Genomic DNA, 18,270 nt, shown 5'->3' with positions numbered 1-18,270 from the left:
ATCTTCTCCACAGTTTATATGATGAGCCATAGGCAGTACTGAAGATTTTTCTTTATAGTATCAGTTGTTTTGCTTATTGTAATGTGGCCATAACGTAACATATGTCACATTTTGTAAGCCAGAGGGATGAAAACACAATGGTTAAATATTTCCATAACCAACTGAAAAAACAAAATGCCAGAGAGGAATGTACTGCACTGGAAACTGGTAATGTATTACCATTTATTTAGCTCTAAATCCTGGATTTTTTTCTAAGATAGTAAAGGAGAGCATCTAAAATGGATTTCTGTTCTGATAAACACAGATGGAAGTGAAAAACAAGAACCTAAGGACTTGACAAAGCTGGGACATGGAAAAGAGAAGTATTTTGAGCTTTGGTAAGTGCCCCTTGTTTTTTTTGTTGCTTTTTTTCTTTTTTAAAATGAAGCATATTTTTGACTTTCAAAAACCTTAAAAATTGTTAGGCTACCTGAGGACCTTGGAAAAAACAAGGGAAAATGTGTGATTTAATTTTAGGGTTTAATTAGGGTGACAGCACTAGCACAGGTTGCCCAGAGAGGCTTTGGAGACTCCCTCCTTGGAGTCAGCTCCTTCAGAAGCTGACTGGACAACCTGTTCTAGGTGGCCCTGCTTGAGCAGGGGGTTGGACCAAATGGCCTCCAGGGGTCCCTTCCAACCTCAGCCATTCTGCGATTCTGTAATTTTTGTCAAAAAGTAAAGTTGTGAAGGAATAGCTTAACTTACGGTTTTTAAACATTCTAATTTTAAAACAAGTTAATGAGGTTTTAAAGGCAGAAAACAGCCTTGTTCTGATGAGATCTTTCTATATATTTGCCTCAAATATGTTTATTAACGAAGTAATAAAGAGAAAAACTAAAGCTAGATGTTTGGTTTACCTGTTTTGGAAGAAGCTCTTGATATGCCAGGGGCCTTTTCCATGTTGAGATGCTTTTTTTTTTTTTTAAACTGCTTCTGCTTTTCAACTCAGTGGAATTCAGAAGACTATTTTAATTCTCTGATCTACAGAACTTCTAGAAAACTGCAGAATTGGAATTAAGGGAGGAGACAGTTGCAAGTACCACTGTCTTCCGGGAGCAGCTAATTACAGGCTGGTATTGGCACTCATTGGTAGTTAACTAGCCTCTGCCAATGCAGACAATCAAATGGTAACCTGAATGTTCACTTCTCTCCCACCATGAAGCTGCTGCTGTCATGACTTGACCCTTTTTCCATAGCTACTTCTGTATTTGGTACAGCAGAGCCCAAAAGTGATTGTACAAAAACAAAAGACAGGAACAAACTAAGCTAAAACAATATTGTCACTTGCTGATGTGACTAATTGTTCCAGTAAAATGTATAATTCTAAAATTTGCTTCAGAAGCATAAATACTGGGTAAAAAGAACATTAATGTTAACTTCAGCCAGTCCCCGTGCCAATCAACTCAATTTGAGGTGAGACAAGTTTTCATTATTACAAGCTACTGTAATTAAATTCTCTGCATTTTATCATCTCAGAAACACCGAGTTAAAAGCTCTTAAGAGGAAAGGTCAGATTACTCAAATATTTTCAAAACCTACAAATACTTTCTTTTTTGACTTTATAATCAAGAACTTCTGCAATAGGAAATCAGACATTCAACCAGTAGGCATCACATTGTAGCTGTCATTAAAAACCATGATGTGAGTATACAGTGCTTCAGAAATTCCCTTTCATTAGGTAAGATGAGTACGACACTTCTTTCGTTTCAGCTATTGTCTTGAGACATGTGCTTGTCTGTAGTGACAGCACACTCTGTTGATGCAGAAACATTACAATTTAGTCAACACTACTGTGTCCTTTCCTGGAACAAAGGGGTAAATGCGCTTCAATGGCAAGAAAAGCAACATGTACTTGTATCCCTACTAAGCGTCATTCAGGCCACGTTTTCTGGTGTGAAGCAGTTTCTGCCTTCAGTTCACCTTCTGTTCATCACTTGACTTAGAACTACCCTGGCCTTTTCACTGGGAAAAGAAATGCAAGCGGTTCCCTTGTGTAGACATCTAAACCAGATTCTTTCCTCCCAAAACTACAGCTGAGGCACTCATGTCTTGGGCAATTGATGGGTAGTTACAGCACTTCTGGATATAAAAGATCTGTGTTCAGATCTCTTCTCTATGCTGTCCTTTGAACTTAGAGTTCCTGTGGTCTAGTAGAGCAGGCTAACAATTGTCATCTTCCTTGCAGAAGTTGTGGCACTATAAAATGATTGAACTAGTGAGCATGCAGCTTTCTTGTCTGATAATCACAGTGCGCACCTGAGAAGGGGAAGGTCTTGTTCCTAGTATGTAATTAGTGCTGAAATATATTCAGCTGAGATTGGGACTGTGGAAGAAACTGAATTTGGATCTCTCCCATCCTAGAGAAGCACTCTTTTTTTTCATGCTGTTGAGTATTTAAAAATGGAAAACAAAAAACAAAAAAACAAACAACAACAACAACAAAAAAAAAACGAACAAACAAAAAAAACAGGGAGGCCTCTATTTTCTGCCTGGTTCAGGTGGGGTGGTTCAGTGCAGGCTTTATCACTGCCTGATGTGTCTCCACAGAAACTCCTCACCCATGCAGCCCAGCAAGACCTGGGCTACATTTGTGGCAGCCTTGATGGTTATACTGCTAACTTCCTAGGAGCCATGACTGCCACATCTATGCACCTCGGGGCCCACAGATGCCTTCTGGCTATATCTGAGAACAGAAAGCACTCTGGCTGTTAGCAGTGGATTGGGTTATGTGGCTGAGTACCTCTGACTTGTTTTCTTCTGGATGACTATTCCAGCCAGCATTCTTACTTTCCTTTTTTTTTCCACTAGAGAAGCACAAGACAACTTCCTGAATTTGTTTGAGGTGTTTGCCATAACTCTGGTAATGATTTGATGATGTGACAGCTGCAGAGCTTGCTTCATCTTTCAATTGGTAACTCTCAGTTGTGTGGAAGTGACCCTTTTGTATCAGGTGCATGCTTCCTTTTATCTGCCTTTGGGTATAAATGGTTTAGTTTTCTATCTTGAATAACGTTTCTATTTTTTTTTTTCCTCCAAATGTACCTTCTTGTGTTTTGCTTGTACATTTCATATTAAAGCTATTTAGGAACTTTTTCTTGCCATTTAGAAATCTTTTCCAACTAAAATGCATTAAAATGAGTCCTCAGCCTAGATTTTATCACATTTCTGCCTGTCTTGTTTTTTGCAAAAGCTCTCAAAAGATTTCCTTTTTTTCTTCCTGTGTCCACGTCTTCATTTTACCTCTGTTTTTCCCATACACAAATGTACCTCAGAACTAGTGAGTTTAAATCTCAGTCTGTTCTAGCCAATTCTGCAAGGCGTGTGGGAATTATTTACGTGAAAGATGCTAAACATGACAGAGCTGCTGCTGCCCTAGTTTTACTGGGAGACCAAAGCCCTGACCTACTTAGTGTTGAGATGCAATAAGTTAATTTTTTTTTTCTGTTTAGGAAATAAAAGGTAGAGATGTCCTTCCTGCAAAAGCAGCTTCAGCACTCTTTTCAAGAGTAAGAACTAAATACATTTTAAGAAGTAGTAACACAAAACTTCAGGGAGAAGGCTGGTAGTACAGCCTATCGTTGAAAGCAACTTAGAGGTTGGAGTAGCTAATTCAACACTGGGACGTGCTTCCTGGGTGCTGGGATACAATGAGGCATTCCTTAATCTTTCTCCGTAGGTTTTATTGTCAAGAGATGTTGCTGCATCTGTATGGAAAAAGCTCTTAACTTCTACACATTTCCAGGTCTGTATGCACATCTTGTTCGTATCATAGTTCCAGGCTCGGACTCGTGACCCAGTGCATGGCAGCTCTCTGCGCCCTAGTTTCCAATGAAAGCAAGAGCAATACACTGCACGAGCACCCAGCCAGGGCAGTGAGGGGAACTGGGACCCCAAGCCAAGTACCAAGAGATAAGTTAGGCCTTAGCAGAGAGGGGATGCAGGCTGTAGAATTACATATCATTAAGGATGCTACTCACTTGCACTGCCAAAAAGTCTAATTTCACAGGAGAAGGAAGTAAACGTGAAAGAATTGCCAGTGCCCTAGAAAGGAGGTGGGCAGAAGTGCTCTATGCAGCAGCAGCTCGGAGGCAGCCTGTCTTTCACTTAGGTGTGAAGAGAGAACTTGATCAGCAGCACCAATGGAGGAGCTGAATGGCTCAAGCAGTGTTTCAGGGCAGGATGGGAGAAATCCTTTTTAATTAGGCAAATTGTAATGCTCCTTCCAGCTGCTGGCCTGTTTACTTGACCTATGAAAAGTGCTTTTGAGCAGCCTTGTCACTGAATGCTGCTGGGAATCGGAAAATACGATGGGCCTTAACAACACCATGTGCAGTACCCAAGTTTGTCCTTTTGTTGTTCACTTTCTTCCCCAAATATCTGATCTTAAAATCAGTATGGGAAAATATATGAGAGAGAAAAAACAGTGGCTTCCTCTAGCAAGAGTCCGAATTCTGTCTTTTCTATGCTGTGTGAGAAGTACTCCAGGAGCAGCTTTGTTTAAAAAAGCAAACAAACAAACAGAAAGGGTTTGTAGAAATCCTGCTTGCTGTACTAATTACACAGTCTGGATCCATCTAACCATGTGAAGAATCGTCATCCCTGACAACGGAAGTGCTAATGTACTGTCTAATATTGGCAGTATTGCACAGTTGTTACACTCTTTCCCAATGAGCACTGGGACCTTAAGCGTGATGATATGAAACCTTTAATCATTAATGAAAACAAGCAATTTGTCTATGACCTTAGTTTGACAATCCATAAAATAGTGTTTCTCAAATGACAAATTAGCAACTTGGTTACAAAGAACAAAGTTTAAACAACACAACAGTTGTATGCACAAAGCTACCACGTCTCTTTTAAATCAGGAAAAAAATTTATTTATAAAAACGTCTCAATTTACTGTCAAGTCTCTAGCTGAATACAGTGGTTTAGAACACTAACGGCCCATGCTTTTATACAGATTAGCCAAAGCATGAACATCGATGAAAATTAATTCCCCAAAATAACTTTCCTTTATGTTATGACCCACAACAGTGTTAAAACTGGAACAGTAATGAGAGCAACACAAGAGTTAGGAAGCACAGTTGCTTAAAGAGTAAAAGAAGTGTTTTCTTTTGATGTCTCAGAATAATAAGAAAGTTAGAAATGGCAGAAACTCCTCTGTAGATTAGTCCATAGAAAGCATTGTCTCATGGGGCTTTGGAAAAGTCCTGTCTGGTGGCTAATGCACTAGGGCATGATGAGATACATTACAGAGCCCCCAGGCCAGTAACTTCTGAAGACAGCCTAAAATGTAGGAACAAAAACGAGGAAAAGAAAACAAAAAAAAAAGGCAAAAAAAAAGAAAAAAAATCTTCTCACTATTAAAAAAATAACATTTGAGTACAACCAGCATAGCACAGCATTTCAATGCAGGCAAGTTTTCTCACACAGGTTGTTTTTTGTTTTTCTTTCCTTAAATTTCAATTATTGAAACAGTTACAATAGTCCAGAACAATTTTACAGCAGGTTTCTAGAGCTGTCAAATAACTGAGGTACCTTGACATTATTTCCAGGTTTTCCTTCATTATATACAAACGAACAAAAAAAAAACAGAACAAAACAACAACAACAAAAAAAACCAAACCAAACCAAAAAAAAAAAAAAAAGAAGCCACAACTAAAACAACCAAAAACCCCATTTGGATAAGTGCAAACTGTAACAATGGCAACTCTACAAATGGTTACAGTGACAAAACTTAGTGCAAAGGTACTAAGGTGAAGAAAAGCCCACAGAATACAGAAAATGACACAAAATACTGAAATCGTACTTAGCCCTATACAATAATAATAACACACTTTGAGATACCATGTTTTAAAAAGTATTGCATTTGCATTGTGTTTTTAGTTTATATTAAAATGCACTGAATACAGTTCAATTGTTAAAGCTTTGTGTCCAAGGAGTGCAAAGTGAATGGACATGGCGGGCGAATGGGATTCTGGATTTGGAAGTGGTGAGGAAAACAATATTGCAGTACTGAATTATGCAGCAGAAATTAAAAAAGAAGGTGGATGGACAAACAGAAAATGCAGTTAAAAACTAGTTCCAACAGCTAGCAACCAGCCGTTACATCACCCAGCGCTCTTCAGTTTACGTGTCTGGTTTTAATTAATCTGGACATAATGAAGTGCTTGCGAAGGGATGTTATCTATCCAGGCAGCAACCTTAGCGTGTCGTTTGACAGGCGCTAGATTTTATTCATAACCAAAACGCGGTCTGAAAGCATTATTAGCGGTGAGCTAAACAGGACTTTATGTTGTACAGAAACCTAGGGGGAACACTGGTCGGTTCATTCTGGCTGAGCGAAGCGTGCGTGCCCCTAAAAGTCCCGGGGCTTTCTGCCGTGGGCTTCGTCAGGAGGCCGTGTTGGGGCAGGATGGGGCCTGGCCTGGGAGCGTGCTTTGGGCCTCGTGAAAGGAATTGTGAGAGGGGGCAACGGGCTCGTTCCTGCTCTTAAGCAGGCACAGAAACGAGTACTACATTGGCAATTTTGCAGGGCAAAATGTCAGCGTGCCAAAAAACAACAAACAAAAAAGGAGCCTGTTCTCCCTCCCTAAAGCGGAGTGGTCAGAATTATGGTTTCCTGCCCCACAGAAAACTGTGGTGCCCTCAAAAGAGCGCAGTGGAAGGGCCCGGGCACCTAACGCAGATACATTTTATTTCTCGTTGTCTTCCAGTCCTCTTAATCCAAGAGCTTTCCTCAGCCCACAGCGGGTACTGCCTGGCCCCTGCTGGCGGGCAGGCCTCGGCCTGGGGCCGGGCCTCGGGGCGGCGCGGGGCTGTTGGAACTAGTTGCTGCCGGGCGCCTGGGTGTTAGCGGTGATGGAAGACGGACCGAGCTGGCAACAGTGAACACTAGCAACTGAACAGAAAATGAGAGATGCCATATTGTTTCCTTGATAGCTAGGATCTACCACAGACTCTTGGTAGAGCTGGCAGAGCTTGCATTGTGTCTCATCCCTTCAATATGGAGCAAACTTCTGGCGGTCAGATTTCTTAACCCCGCTCGTCGAAGGAATTTTGGCAGTGTAAGCGGACAAACTCCCCGTGGCCCCCGCGGCGGCCGCGGCATTTAGTGCCAGGAGTGGGACAGTTTTCATGCCAAGCAGACTGGAGACAGGAACGGCATAGTGGGTGGTTGGCAGAGTTGGTAGGGGAGGGGGGGTACTGACGGTAACGGCGGAGGCGGCCGCCAGCACGGCCATGGAGGTGGGGGTGGAGGTAGGGGTGGCAGACTGAGAGAGGTTCATGTTGAGGTCAACAGGGGTCGTGACGGAAGCGGTCTGGGTGCTGACTTTAGCCATCTCTAAGCTGCAAACGAAGAGAGGAAGAGGAACAAACAGGTTGGGAGGGTCCAGCCAGGGCGGTGGGGCCGGGAGGGAGGGAGGGAGGGGATGGAGGGACGGAGAGGGGAGAGCCAACACGAACGGGCGGGGGTTAGATCGGTGGGCGAGGGGGTCGGGCGAGTGGGAGGGAGAGGGGAGGGAAGAGAGAGAAAAAAAGGGAAGATGAGGGTCAAAGGAGGAACATGTTATGTGTTAAAGAAGAGAAATAACAAAAGGGTTTTTCATGACTCGATGGTGAAAACATTACTGAGACTCTAAAGTTCTTTCCAAAAATAAATAAATAAATAAAAGGAGGTTGGGAAGGGGGGGGAGGGGGTTTGCTAGTTTATTTTACATATGGAAAAAGAAATCTAAGGAATGCGGGTAATGGCAAAAAGATGGAAAAAACGAAACTTAAAAGAAAACTTAAAAGAACTATGAAGTTTACTCCCCAGCACTGATGTGGTGAATTTTGCTTTTCAAAGTCTACGGTATTTTGGAAAGGGGGGGACGCGGGGGGTTTTGGTAATTTTTTCAATTTGTCAATTTTGTGACAGAAATGGTACCCTTTGTCATTTTGCTAGGATGAGAGGCTGTTAAGCAATGGTTTGCTGTTCCCATCTAAGGCATCAAGTTTTTGTTTTCGTTTCACAAAGTTAGTCTCTCATTTAATTCACTGTGAGGTCAGTGTGCATTTTTCATATAAAACAAACCTGATTAGCCAGTGTGTTCACTTAGATTTGTACTTTCCCCAGACTTTTTTTTTTAATATCACAATAAAATATTTATGCAATCTAATTGTAAGGAAATTAGAACAAAGGAAGACTGGAAAACACCCCGGCTTCCACAGCAGCGGTATCCCTTCTGAGCTTGTAACAGCGATTACAGTTAACATGACCCATCGGCTGACAGACAAGGCATTACATCAGTACAACATAAACATTATCACATGGACCCAGAGAGCACAAGGTAATTCAGAGTGACCCAGCCTCTTAGTCCAAGGAAGTGAAGGGCTCCTTGGAGGAGGTAGGTATCAAACCACATTGATTCTACCGTAAGTCCACCCATCGGCAGGCCAGATGAATTTGGCCCATGCACTTTGGCTTTTCTTTGCATTTTTTACACATTAAAATACGCTAATTCCAAGGGCACGTTTTGTTTTGTTGTATTCAGATAGCAATGTTTACCTAGTTAAATCCTTATTTTGACACGTTTGTGGCATTTTGTGCACAGTGCTTTGGGTCAGCAAGCAATCTGGTAAATGCCACTTTCAGTATGCATTGTGCACGTGGGCAGCTAGGGAGGTATCACAGCCTAGCTTGTAAATGGGACTGTGGGTTAACAAATCTTCACCAGCTACACTTACTTATACCTGCATTAATTCCGAGTTTGTTTTCTTTTTTTCAGAAAAGGAACTTGTCAAGCTCCTGGTCCTTTTCTGGAGGTGAGCGAGAGAGAGCATCGCTCCCTGCTCCCACAGCAACAGCAGAGGGAGCCAGCCACCACCCAGCTGCACAGAGGACCTGCCTAGCAGGGGACTCGCCACTTAACAAGTCAAATCAGGACTGGGACAAGCTTTTCCAGCCAAGGCGCTGTGCTGGGTCGCTTGCGTAGCTCCCGTAAGCGCTATGGGCTGAAGGCAGCAGGGTCAGGGGGCAGGTGTAGCCCAGCTCCTTGCAAAAGGATGGGGAGGGAGGAGTGGTTGCCCTACTCGGGGCACGGGAGAACCTCACATTTTCTCATCTTAGACTTATGTGCAGCTTTGAGAGAAACAGCCCCTGGTCTCTTTACGGCCAGCAGAAGGGAATGACCAGAAGGCCTGCCCATCGTGTGATGGACAGCACACAAGCAATAAACGAGCACTAGAGAGGGGTGATGATGTTGGAGTAAAGCTTCCCAAAGCTGTGCTGCTAAAGGGGAGGTTAAAGGATACCTGAAGCTGTTCTGAGCTGGGGAGAGGAGAGTGGAGGAGGGGGAAAGCTTGAGCATCAAGCTCCTCTCGTCCCCTCAAAAGAAAAAGGGCTCTTGTGATATTAGTTCCACAGGTACATTTGCTTATAAGTTGGAAGGTGCAACGTTGTCTCTGATGGGCTGGGGGGAGGAGGGCAAATGTGTGAAATGCAGACCCGCTTGTAGAACATAGAACTTTGGTTTTCTTGCTCTCAGTTCCATGATGTTTATCTGCCCCATGGATGAGCTGCTCCTTTTCTAACCTCAACAGCAGAATCTTTCTGTGCAGGGAGCACAGCATCCTTGCACTGCTACAGTGCTGCCTGCAATCTACTCGCACAGGGGGCTTACGTCAGGAATGCTTGTTGCTATCACTGAAATGGTGAATCCAACTCCAGCATACATCCATACAGGAGTCGTGTGGTGATACCTCAGTTGTTTTTAAAAAACTCTGTTTATACAGTTGGATTTTTTCATATTTCTAACTCAGTTTTATTTTGGGAGGGAGGCATATGGAAAGATAATGCAGGACTCGGTGTTTCATTGATTCCAATTTTGTCTACCTTGCATTAAAAACAATTCCTGTGGATATAGTTGGAATTTTAGTCTGAGCACTGAGCGCGTTGTCCTGCACCAGCAGGGAGAATAAATCCCAGGGGCTCAGTACTGGTGTTGGTGGCAGCCACCCACACTCCCTCCCTGGTGTACTTGCCCAGGTACAACTGAAGGGCGAATCGGCCCTGCTTCACCTTCATTAGTGGTGGTAACAAATGAGGTGAAAGTACATCCCATTGGCTTTCAGCTGTCCTGTGACAGCAGCAGTTTCCCAAATCACTTGTACATGTGACAAAATTGAATATGGAAGCTGATGAGCAGACTTCAAACAGAATTTCACGATGCCAATTTTCTGCTGTCACGTTAAAGAAGCTAAGTTACAAATACATACATTGAAGGCCACATCCTGCATTGCCCGACTAGCGTACAGAAGAAACAAAGCTTGAGTTTGCCTTTGTCGGTTCTGTTCTGTGAATGCATCTTTCATCAAAATGGAAGTGAAAAGCATCTTCAGGAAACTGCTCTTCAACAAGAAGAAAGTGCTGCTGGCTACAGGTCATTTACACTCCAAAGTCAAATATTACATAGGAAACCTAAGCTGTGGTTCATTCTTAATAAAAGCTAGAAGATGTAATTGGATAATGAAAATCCAGTTACTACAATGGACACCAGTTAAGAGACAGAAGTTTTTACAGGAAAAAAGACATTTCTACTGCAAACAAACTGGGACAAATTCTACTAATACAGAGGTCAACCCTTGGATAATCAACACAGAACCAAAACAGTACTTTAGAAAGATCTGAATCTCTGTCTTGATATTGTATCAATATCTTTATATATCTATAATTTAGAGTATGTAATCTTATGTACATATTAACACCAGATTGCTATAAAATTCCTAAAACAACCTGATAAATTACTATATAGATGGCAACTTTAGTTGGAGGCTAGCCTAAGGGTACATACACACAGTTAGAGGAATACGTCCAGTAATCCCATGCTGCCGTGAGACATTGATTTATGCCCTGGAAACCAAGTCTATGATAATGTCAGATCTTGGGGGGAAGAATAAAAAGAAATGTCCACCTTACCCTGAATACTTGTATGGCTTTTATTTATTAATTTATATATTATATATTTATTTTGACCTCCCAGGCTGTATCTTAGCACTGCGCTTTGCCTAGGTACTGTGCTCAGCTCTCCCCCAGCATTGTTTTTTTCAGGCCAAGACCTTAAAAGCGACTGCGCTTATTCGTGCCAGGGTTAGGACCAACAGGTGCTGAAACGGGCTCCCTGCATGCGTGTCCCTCTCCAAAACCTGCCCAGCAGGCACGGGGCCTCCCTCGTGCCTGAAGGTCTCAGGTCCCCCTCCGGCACGGCGGCCGACTAGCGCTGCGGCTGCGGTGGCACCCAACTGGGCAGAAATTTCTCTTGGGAAAAGAGAAATCTGGAGCACTGTAACTTTTGTTAAATGAAAAAGCCACCTTTATGTCCTATGTTGCCTTAGAACTTAATTTATTATACATTACTTTAAGAGTCTTCATTTACAAATGAAGTCACTTTATCTAAATACAGTTTCAACATATGGTACATAGTAATATATGATGGTTTATTGTAGATGATGGTAACAAATGGCTAGCTAGAAAGTCAACAAATACTTTGTGGTTTCACAGGGTATAGATAGAGCATCCATTGTATATGACTGCTGAGAAGTTTTCTTCTTTGCAAAAGAATGTTAAAAGACCTCATATATATCCCATTCCATCAAAAGGCTTATTAAGCAGTAATAAACAGAATTGTGAGAGTTCACAGGCTTTTTTAAGTGAGTCAAAGAGGTTTGTTCACTAGAGTTTCTGTCTCTGGTGAGCAGCTCACTGCAACGCCATTAATAAGTGCATTATTTTATTTGCATGCTTTAGCTGTCTTGAAGATCTTAAATTGTTATCTTCTGAGATCCAGGTGCATGCCATATGGTGTTTGTGCAACTAAAAATGAAGGGGTCTATTCTCGTCTCGATGTGTGGGGAATCCCTGAACACCAAGAGAAGAACATATCCTTAAGGGTTAAAGGAGGGAACACATTTTTATTTGATTACAGGGCTTACCGAAGTGACTTATATTTAGAATATAAGAATATAAAGAATATAAAGCAAAAGAGCTGTAGGTTGTTTTAGGATTCTGGAAACACCTTTTATTAGGCTTCATGGTGCCACCCCTAAATAAATATACCTTTCCCTAGGAAACTACTTTCAAAATGAACTATGAAAAGTTGTATCTTTGTTTGCTGTGAGACAGAGCTGCACACCACCCCCTTCCTGCATTACAAGACGTGCAGTCGTGCACTGCAGAGCTGTGGTGGAGAGGAGGTTGGACCACAGGAGCCTGTAGCCCTGCCACGACTACAGCTCTGCGTATAAATCACATAACTGCTACTACCTTAACAGCAAACATAGTTAACCACCAAGCTTGATTTGTATCGCAGCATTTTGAAAAAGGAACAAGGAAAATAAAAGCAAAACAAAACAACAGCCAACCAACCAAACGAAAAAGCAGTAAAATACACAGATACTCCCCATGCCCACAACATGTTGTTGCCTTGGACCGCCATTTACAAGTAGCTCTGTGAGACAGCACCATGTCCACTGCACATTTTTCTCAGCATAATTGCAAATAAAAGTGGTATCAATGGTAGCATTTTTCTAAGTAATCATATAAAGCTTGACAGACTTAAGCTGTCTCAATGGCTCAGCTAAACAGCCAGTGTTTTCAGTAATCCTGGCACTGCGAAGTGGCGAAGCAGATAGTCTCACCCTGTCTCATTAGGGGATGCTTTTTACAAATTTGTGATGCCGTCTCTGAAAAAAATAAATCCTGCGCCTCTTTAGCAACTACATGCCGGTTTGATATCAACTCTGAGTGGCAATTTCCAGCTAGTAAATTAAATCTGTTTTGCAATCTGTTTCACTATATTTGCCATTTACGCCAGTAAGACAGGTCTGTGAGAACTATTTTCTTCTAAAGAAGTCACAACTGTCATTTTCAATTCACCTATATTTTAGGTGGATGCAGATGTGAATATTCAGATTTTTTTGAGCTTTTGTTGTTCAAAATGTACCTGGACTTGCATCAGATTAAGCTGCTTTCCACATAAACCAACAGTAAACACAGCTTGTACTGATACAGGCCTCACAAGTCATTAGAAGTCGAAGAACTATGCAAAATGGACACTGCAAAGCAACTTTCTGGATCTACCCAGGACAGACATTTGCTGGAGAGCAGACAGAGCAATCTTGCGGAAGCGTTATCACTTACAAAGCCAACTTACCTTGCGTTAATGAGGTACTGTGCTAAGCTGATGTTTGCAGGGGATCCTGTGATTGTAACTTGTCGTTCTCCAGAGCCTTCTGTGGCATTAGCAATCTTGATCTGCGCTCCTGACATCTGCCTGATTTCATTTATCTTACTGCCTTGTCTGCCAATAATGCAGCCTATTAACTGGAGTGGGACAAAGACTGAGATTAGTGCCACAGACACAGGCAAAAATCACTTCACTGCAATTTGTAGCATCGATAAAAGCACGGCTATGAAAGACTCAGTATCAAAACAAAAGATTTTTGCTGTGCTGTTGGGAAGGAGTAGCAAGCGGGGTCTGTTGGCTCAATGGCCACGTGCCTCTAAATCAAGTCCCGCTGCTGCCCAGGCAGGTATCAAGCCAGCATCAGCTTATTTAGCTGTATCCCTTGGCAGAAAATGACAGCGTGGTGTAGTGCTGAGGTACACAAGGCACAGCCCAGTCTGAACCTCCAGCAAGAGCAGCAGCAAGCCCAGAACAGCAGGGGCAGGCTGGACAGACAGCACGACGCTCCTGCCGTGCCGCTCTGCGCGGCCCCAGTGCATGCCCTGGGATGCACGGGGATGCTTGGTCCTCACCTGGCTGCTCCTGCGCTATTAAAACCAGTGGGATTTACAGCTGTGGAACTGGAGGGAGAAGCAGGTGTAGGAAAAGACTGATTATTTTTTTCTCTGCAATGTAACTGTGTTTCATAACCCTAAAAACCTTTCCTTGTTACAGAACTTTAAAAAAACCCATGTATTTCATAAATAAAACTGAGCCTCTCTATTTTACTGGTAAAATTGCAGAGGTGTCATCTTCAACTAATCACTTTTTAAAGGTTGTATAAATGCATTGGTAGAGTCACAAGCTTTTGGAACTGGTATGCAAGACTTTGCAAACGTACTTAGCTCTACAAATAAACACTACAGCTTTGGCTCCCTTAAAGACAAGGAGGGGGCCTTTTGTTTTCTGTTAAGGCAGGATGGATGCTAACAAACACAGCAATGCCCAGAACCTGAAGGAAATGGAAACTTTGCCTTACAGGACTGTTGACACTGGAAGGGTGCTGCCAGCTTGGCCGAAAGAAGTGCCAAGACACAGCGATGGTGACTGCCTTTCCCTCCCACCCTTCCTGACGTGTTACTGTTTCTGCCGCTGCAGTACTTGGAACATCTTGCCAGAAACAGATTCACATTGTCCAGACATTTTAGCAAAAGAAGAACAGGGAAACCACAGCCCCTTAAACCTTGCTTCACACTCAGTGACAAACAGAGTGCCGACGTAGCTAGCCAGACAGCCAGAACAGACACAGAGCACGAGAGCATACGCAGGACGGAAAAGGGGGGTTTAAGAAAACACACACAAGATTTCCCATCCTATTTGCACAGGACAGCCTCCTTAACGCTTTGTCCTTATCCCGAAGACCCGTACCACTGTGTGACTGCCAGGTGCCAGTGCGGAGCCCTTTGCCTGCCTCACCAGGCTCCTTGCCATGCAAAGGCTGGGCATGAAGACACCAAGTGGTCCCAGGGATGTGAGGGTGCAGGGAGCAATTCCTCTGCACCGACTACAAAAAGGGCAGGCCCCAGGGCAGCCAGGGGACTTGCATCAGCCTTACTTGACTGCTAGCCGGAGCTGCTCACTGACAGAGACGACTGGCTTGGGATGGCCACCAGGGATGAAGACATCCTCTTCCCTCTGCTACAACCACAGTCTAATTGTTTTTGAGAAGAATGTTCTTGAAGTATCAAGTCAAGAATCCACCTGCTGCTACTGATGATCTTATGAAGGAGTGACCAGGACTTAGGCTCTGTGAAGCAGCATCTTTGGTGCCCAGAACGTCTTCAGATCCCTCTGATATTTTAGTAATGATGTCCTAATGGTGAACAAAATATGTAGACTGCATGTATTCCCTTGGTCTGTCCAAAGTAGAAGGGTAGAAATACAATAAAATTACTTGTTGTAAAGCACATGCTTGTAAAAAAAAAAAAAAAAAGCAGTCCAGTTGCCAGGTGTTGTCACTGATTGTACACATGAAGTTCAAAGCAGAGGACGTGTGTGGGACTGCTGGCTCTTCGGGCACGTTGTGAGCACACCGTAGTCACCAGCTCTGCGTGGGCACTTGCTGGGTGAGGCAGGAGGCCGCCGCTTGGACATGCTCTGCAAGCCATGACCTGTAGCCATCTGACTGCAGCTGGTGCATGCGGAGTACCCTTCTCCTTACACCACACAGTGATGCTGGGGTGCTTGGGCTCTCGCTGGGGTGCTTGTCCCACTACATATTGCTTACTTATGCTCAGATTAGTGCAGTACCGGAATATTCAAGAGCTGATGGCTTCTGGGAGAAGTTCAAGAGGCTGGTTTTCCTCTATAAAGCTTTGATCAATCAGGCGGTGGACATTTGGTTTTACAGACCACCATCCGCCCTGCCTTGCTTTGAGGGGAAGCAATCTCAAACTACATCCAAACCTATCTCTCTCTTTTTAAGACTGACCTTTCTACTTCCATCAGCTGCACAACCCGTCATTCTGTTTTCTCATGATTTCCAGCAGGTTGTGTGTCATTCAGTCCCACAAAAGTCCATCGCCCCAAAAGCAAGTTTTCCTGGACTGTGCATGCGCGCATCCACGTGTTTCACAGACATGGATTCGCTGCTCTTCCAAGCTCGGTAGACAGAGGTAGCAAATGTAGAGGTCGGTAAACATTTGAAATCCTCTTTTCAAGGACTTTAGGCACTGTGTTATTTTTGATGCTCACCTGCTTGCTCAATATTCTGTGAGCCTTAAGCTCACTTACAGAAGAATAAATCAAGAGGAAGCTCTCAAGAAAACAAGTGATAAAGCTGGTCCATGTGGAGAAGCCAAACACACTATATACTATACCAAGCCTACTATATAGTTGCACATATACTTATAAAATTATATATGTATAATGTATATAATGCACATAATGTATACATATATACACTACAAGCATATGTATACATACACACAAAATATGTATGCATGTGTATGTGTACATATTTTAACTCCCTCGAGGCTTGAGCAGAGTGGCTCATATCCGATGTGTGCTCAGCTGACGTCCCCTCATTCTCGTACTGTGAGCACCAGGGAAGAATTGCTCCTCCTTCACTTGCTCCACATCATGTCTCATCTGTCTTCCCCTACCTCAGTGTCCCTCATTTCTCATCATGCCAAAGATAGTAATAAAAAAATAATCGAACCCTAATGCACGGATTCTGCTCTTTGCCCTTTTTCTAATTTTATTCTGTCCTTCACTGAAATTCTGGTAGTACCAGTGTAAACAGGATTGAATCCCACTCTTCAGGGGAAGGACGGGAAGGAGATTTACTGTGATTCCCCCTCCCTGAACTCTTGGCGCTAATGGAGCTTCTCCTGACATGCCGTGCCAGCTCAGATTCAGATCTCCCTCTTCCGTACTTCCCCCCCATTATGTTAAATATAAATGCGAAATATATGTCATGTTGCCCAGTCCCCCCAAGCTAAACTCACTTACAGAGCCCAATAATATGGCTTTCTGCTGGGTGTTTGCTGTCGATTTGTTCCTCTGTGTCCATCACACCGTCACACTGCAGTACTTCTGTGCAGCACTGGGAGAGATGAGACTTTTACTTTTGGGTTTATTATCAGAGTCCAGTCCTGGAGGCTTGTCACAAAAGACAGCACCGAGCTCTTTTTTTTTTTTTAATTCTGATAAAAATCAGTTTCCTTTCTTACAATGAATGTAGTGCTGGTAAAAAGGCAGGGGTTGACCATACTCATCCACAGGTGTGTTTTGGTGGTACCCTGCTGCCAGCCCTGAGCACGTCCAGTGGCTTTGGCAAAGCCCCTGCATTACTTGAGCAAGCAGGTGCTTGCCACGAAGGAAAGTCTTCAACTGCTTTACATGAAGATTACATCTTTATGTCCTGGTTTCCTCTCTCACTATGCACACTGGGTTCTTACACTGATTCTTGTGCAGGGAGACTTTTATTTCTGTTTTTTTCCTGTTTTGTTTTTCCTCAGAAATGTTAGAAATGTACTCTGCAGGGAGCAATAGTCTCCTGAGGTATGATTATGGTTCTTTACAGACTTACTGCAGGGCCCTGAAAGAGATGCTTAAATACTCCGTCCCTCTTGGAAAGCAATAATAATTATAATCAAACTCACTCTCCTTGCCAGGATAATGCAAAATCCGGACTATAATGATTTCACAGGCTTTGCAAGAAGGCGTGCAGAAAACTGAGAACATACTTTCAGAAACCAGCCTTCTGATTGCTTGCTTTGTAACCCAAATGACCCCGTGGATTCGTGTGCGTTTTGACTTGCTGAGGGCCCAGCATCAGTTCCCGTCCTGTTCTCTGAGCTGAGCTGGGAGAACGTTACTTTTGATGCTGAGCAGTACGTCCATTTTTGTTCCAGAAATGGTCTCACTTTGCTTCTGGCGGACAATAGACTTGTGAAATCTTTCTACTGATTCTTGAGTGTATTGAGACAGATCTACTTGAGGAACCAAATGCATTTTTCTTAGATTAAGGAGAAACAAAAATCAGGCTATGTGCAAATATAAATATAGCAAAAGTGGAAAAAATTACTTTTGGATGAAACATCCTCTCAAGCATTCCCAAATGACAGAATCTCATTAATTCTGTATTTTTGCTCTGGGGTTATTTTTCTGTTACGTGGAAGGCTCTCAGCAGTAAGGTGAATTTATAGAGGTCGAATCCACAGGTCCCTTGGCTTCAGTGGAAGTGCTTTGACTTCTGCTACCACCAGATCTTTTCCAGTACGTCTTGCATGGACTATTACATCTTGCCCTAATCATTGCTTGGGGCGGCCTTGCTTCAAGTCACGGCTGGGGTCAGACACTGCCCTTGTGTCCTCCTTAAGGGCTGGCACCGATCCTCACCCCACAGGATATGGATGAAGTGGGGATCTCCCAGGACGAGAGCTGAGTCTCCCCAGAGACCATCGGTGGAAGAGGAGGCACCACGAGGACCTCCCTGGAGCCAAGGCTGGGTTTCACTGTG

The 18,270-nt window shown here is 43.3% G+C and overlaps 2 protein-coding genes across 19 annotated transcripts in view; one reads left to right on the top strand and one right to left on the bottom strand.

Annotated features, from left to right (window-relative positions):
* The window catches only part of MOCOS (molybdenum cofactor sulfurase), an 884,654-nt gene that overhangs the window by 11,124 nt on the left and 855,260 nt on the right, over positions 1-18,270 (top strand). The gene's annotated exons all lie outside the window — the stretch shown is intronic.
* Positions 1-18,270, bottom strand: part of LOC308191072 (poly(rC)-binding protein 3-like) — a 521,260-nt gene that overhangs the window by 3,541 nt on the left and 499,449 nt on the right. For 9 of the 17 annotated variants that reach the window (XM_080583076.1, XM_080583073.1, XM_080583075.1 and 6 more), the window contains 2 exons: positions 13,233-13,402; positions 358-7,389 (listed from right to left, as the gene is read on the bottom strand). In XM_080583076.1, the coding sequence (XP_080439202.1) occupies positions 7,041-7,389; positions 13,233-13,402 (519 nt within the window). In that variant the 3' untranslated portion in view covers positions 358-7,040. Of the gene's footprint in view, positions 1-357; positions 7,390-10,253; positions 11,964-13,232; positions 13,403-18,270 lie in introns of those variants that run through there. The other 8 variants (XM_080583070.1, XM_080583067.1, XM_080583069.1 and 5 more) reach the window with 4 other exon arrangements.

Source organism: Anser brachyrhynchus, assembly GCF_964034855.1.
Source record: "Anser brachyrhynchus genome assembly, chromosome: 2".
Lineage (NCBI taxonomy): Eukaryota > Metazoa > Chordata > Aves > Anseriformes > Anatidae > Anser > Anser brachyrhynchus.
The sequence above is the reverse complement of the archived record's forward strand: the minus strand, read 5'-3'. Positions and strand labels throughout refer to the sequence as shown.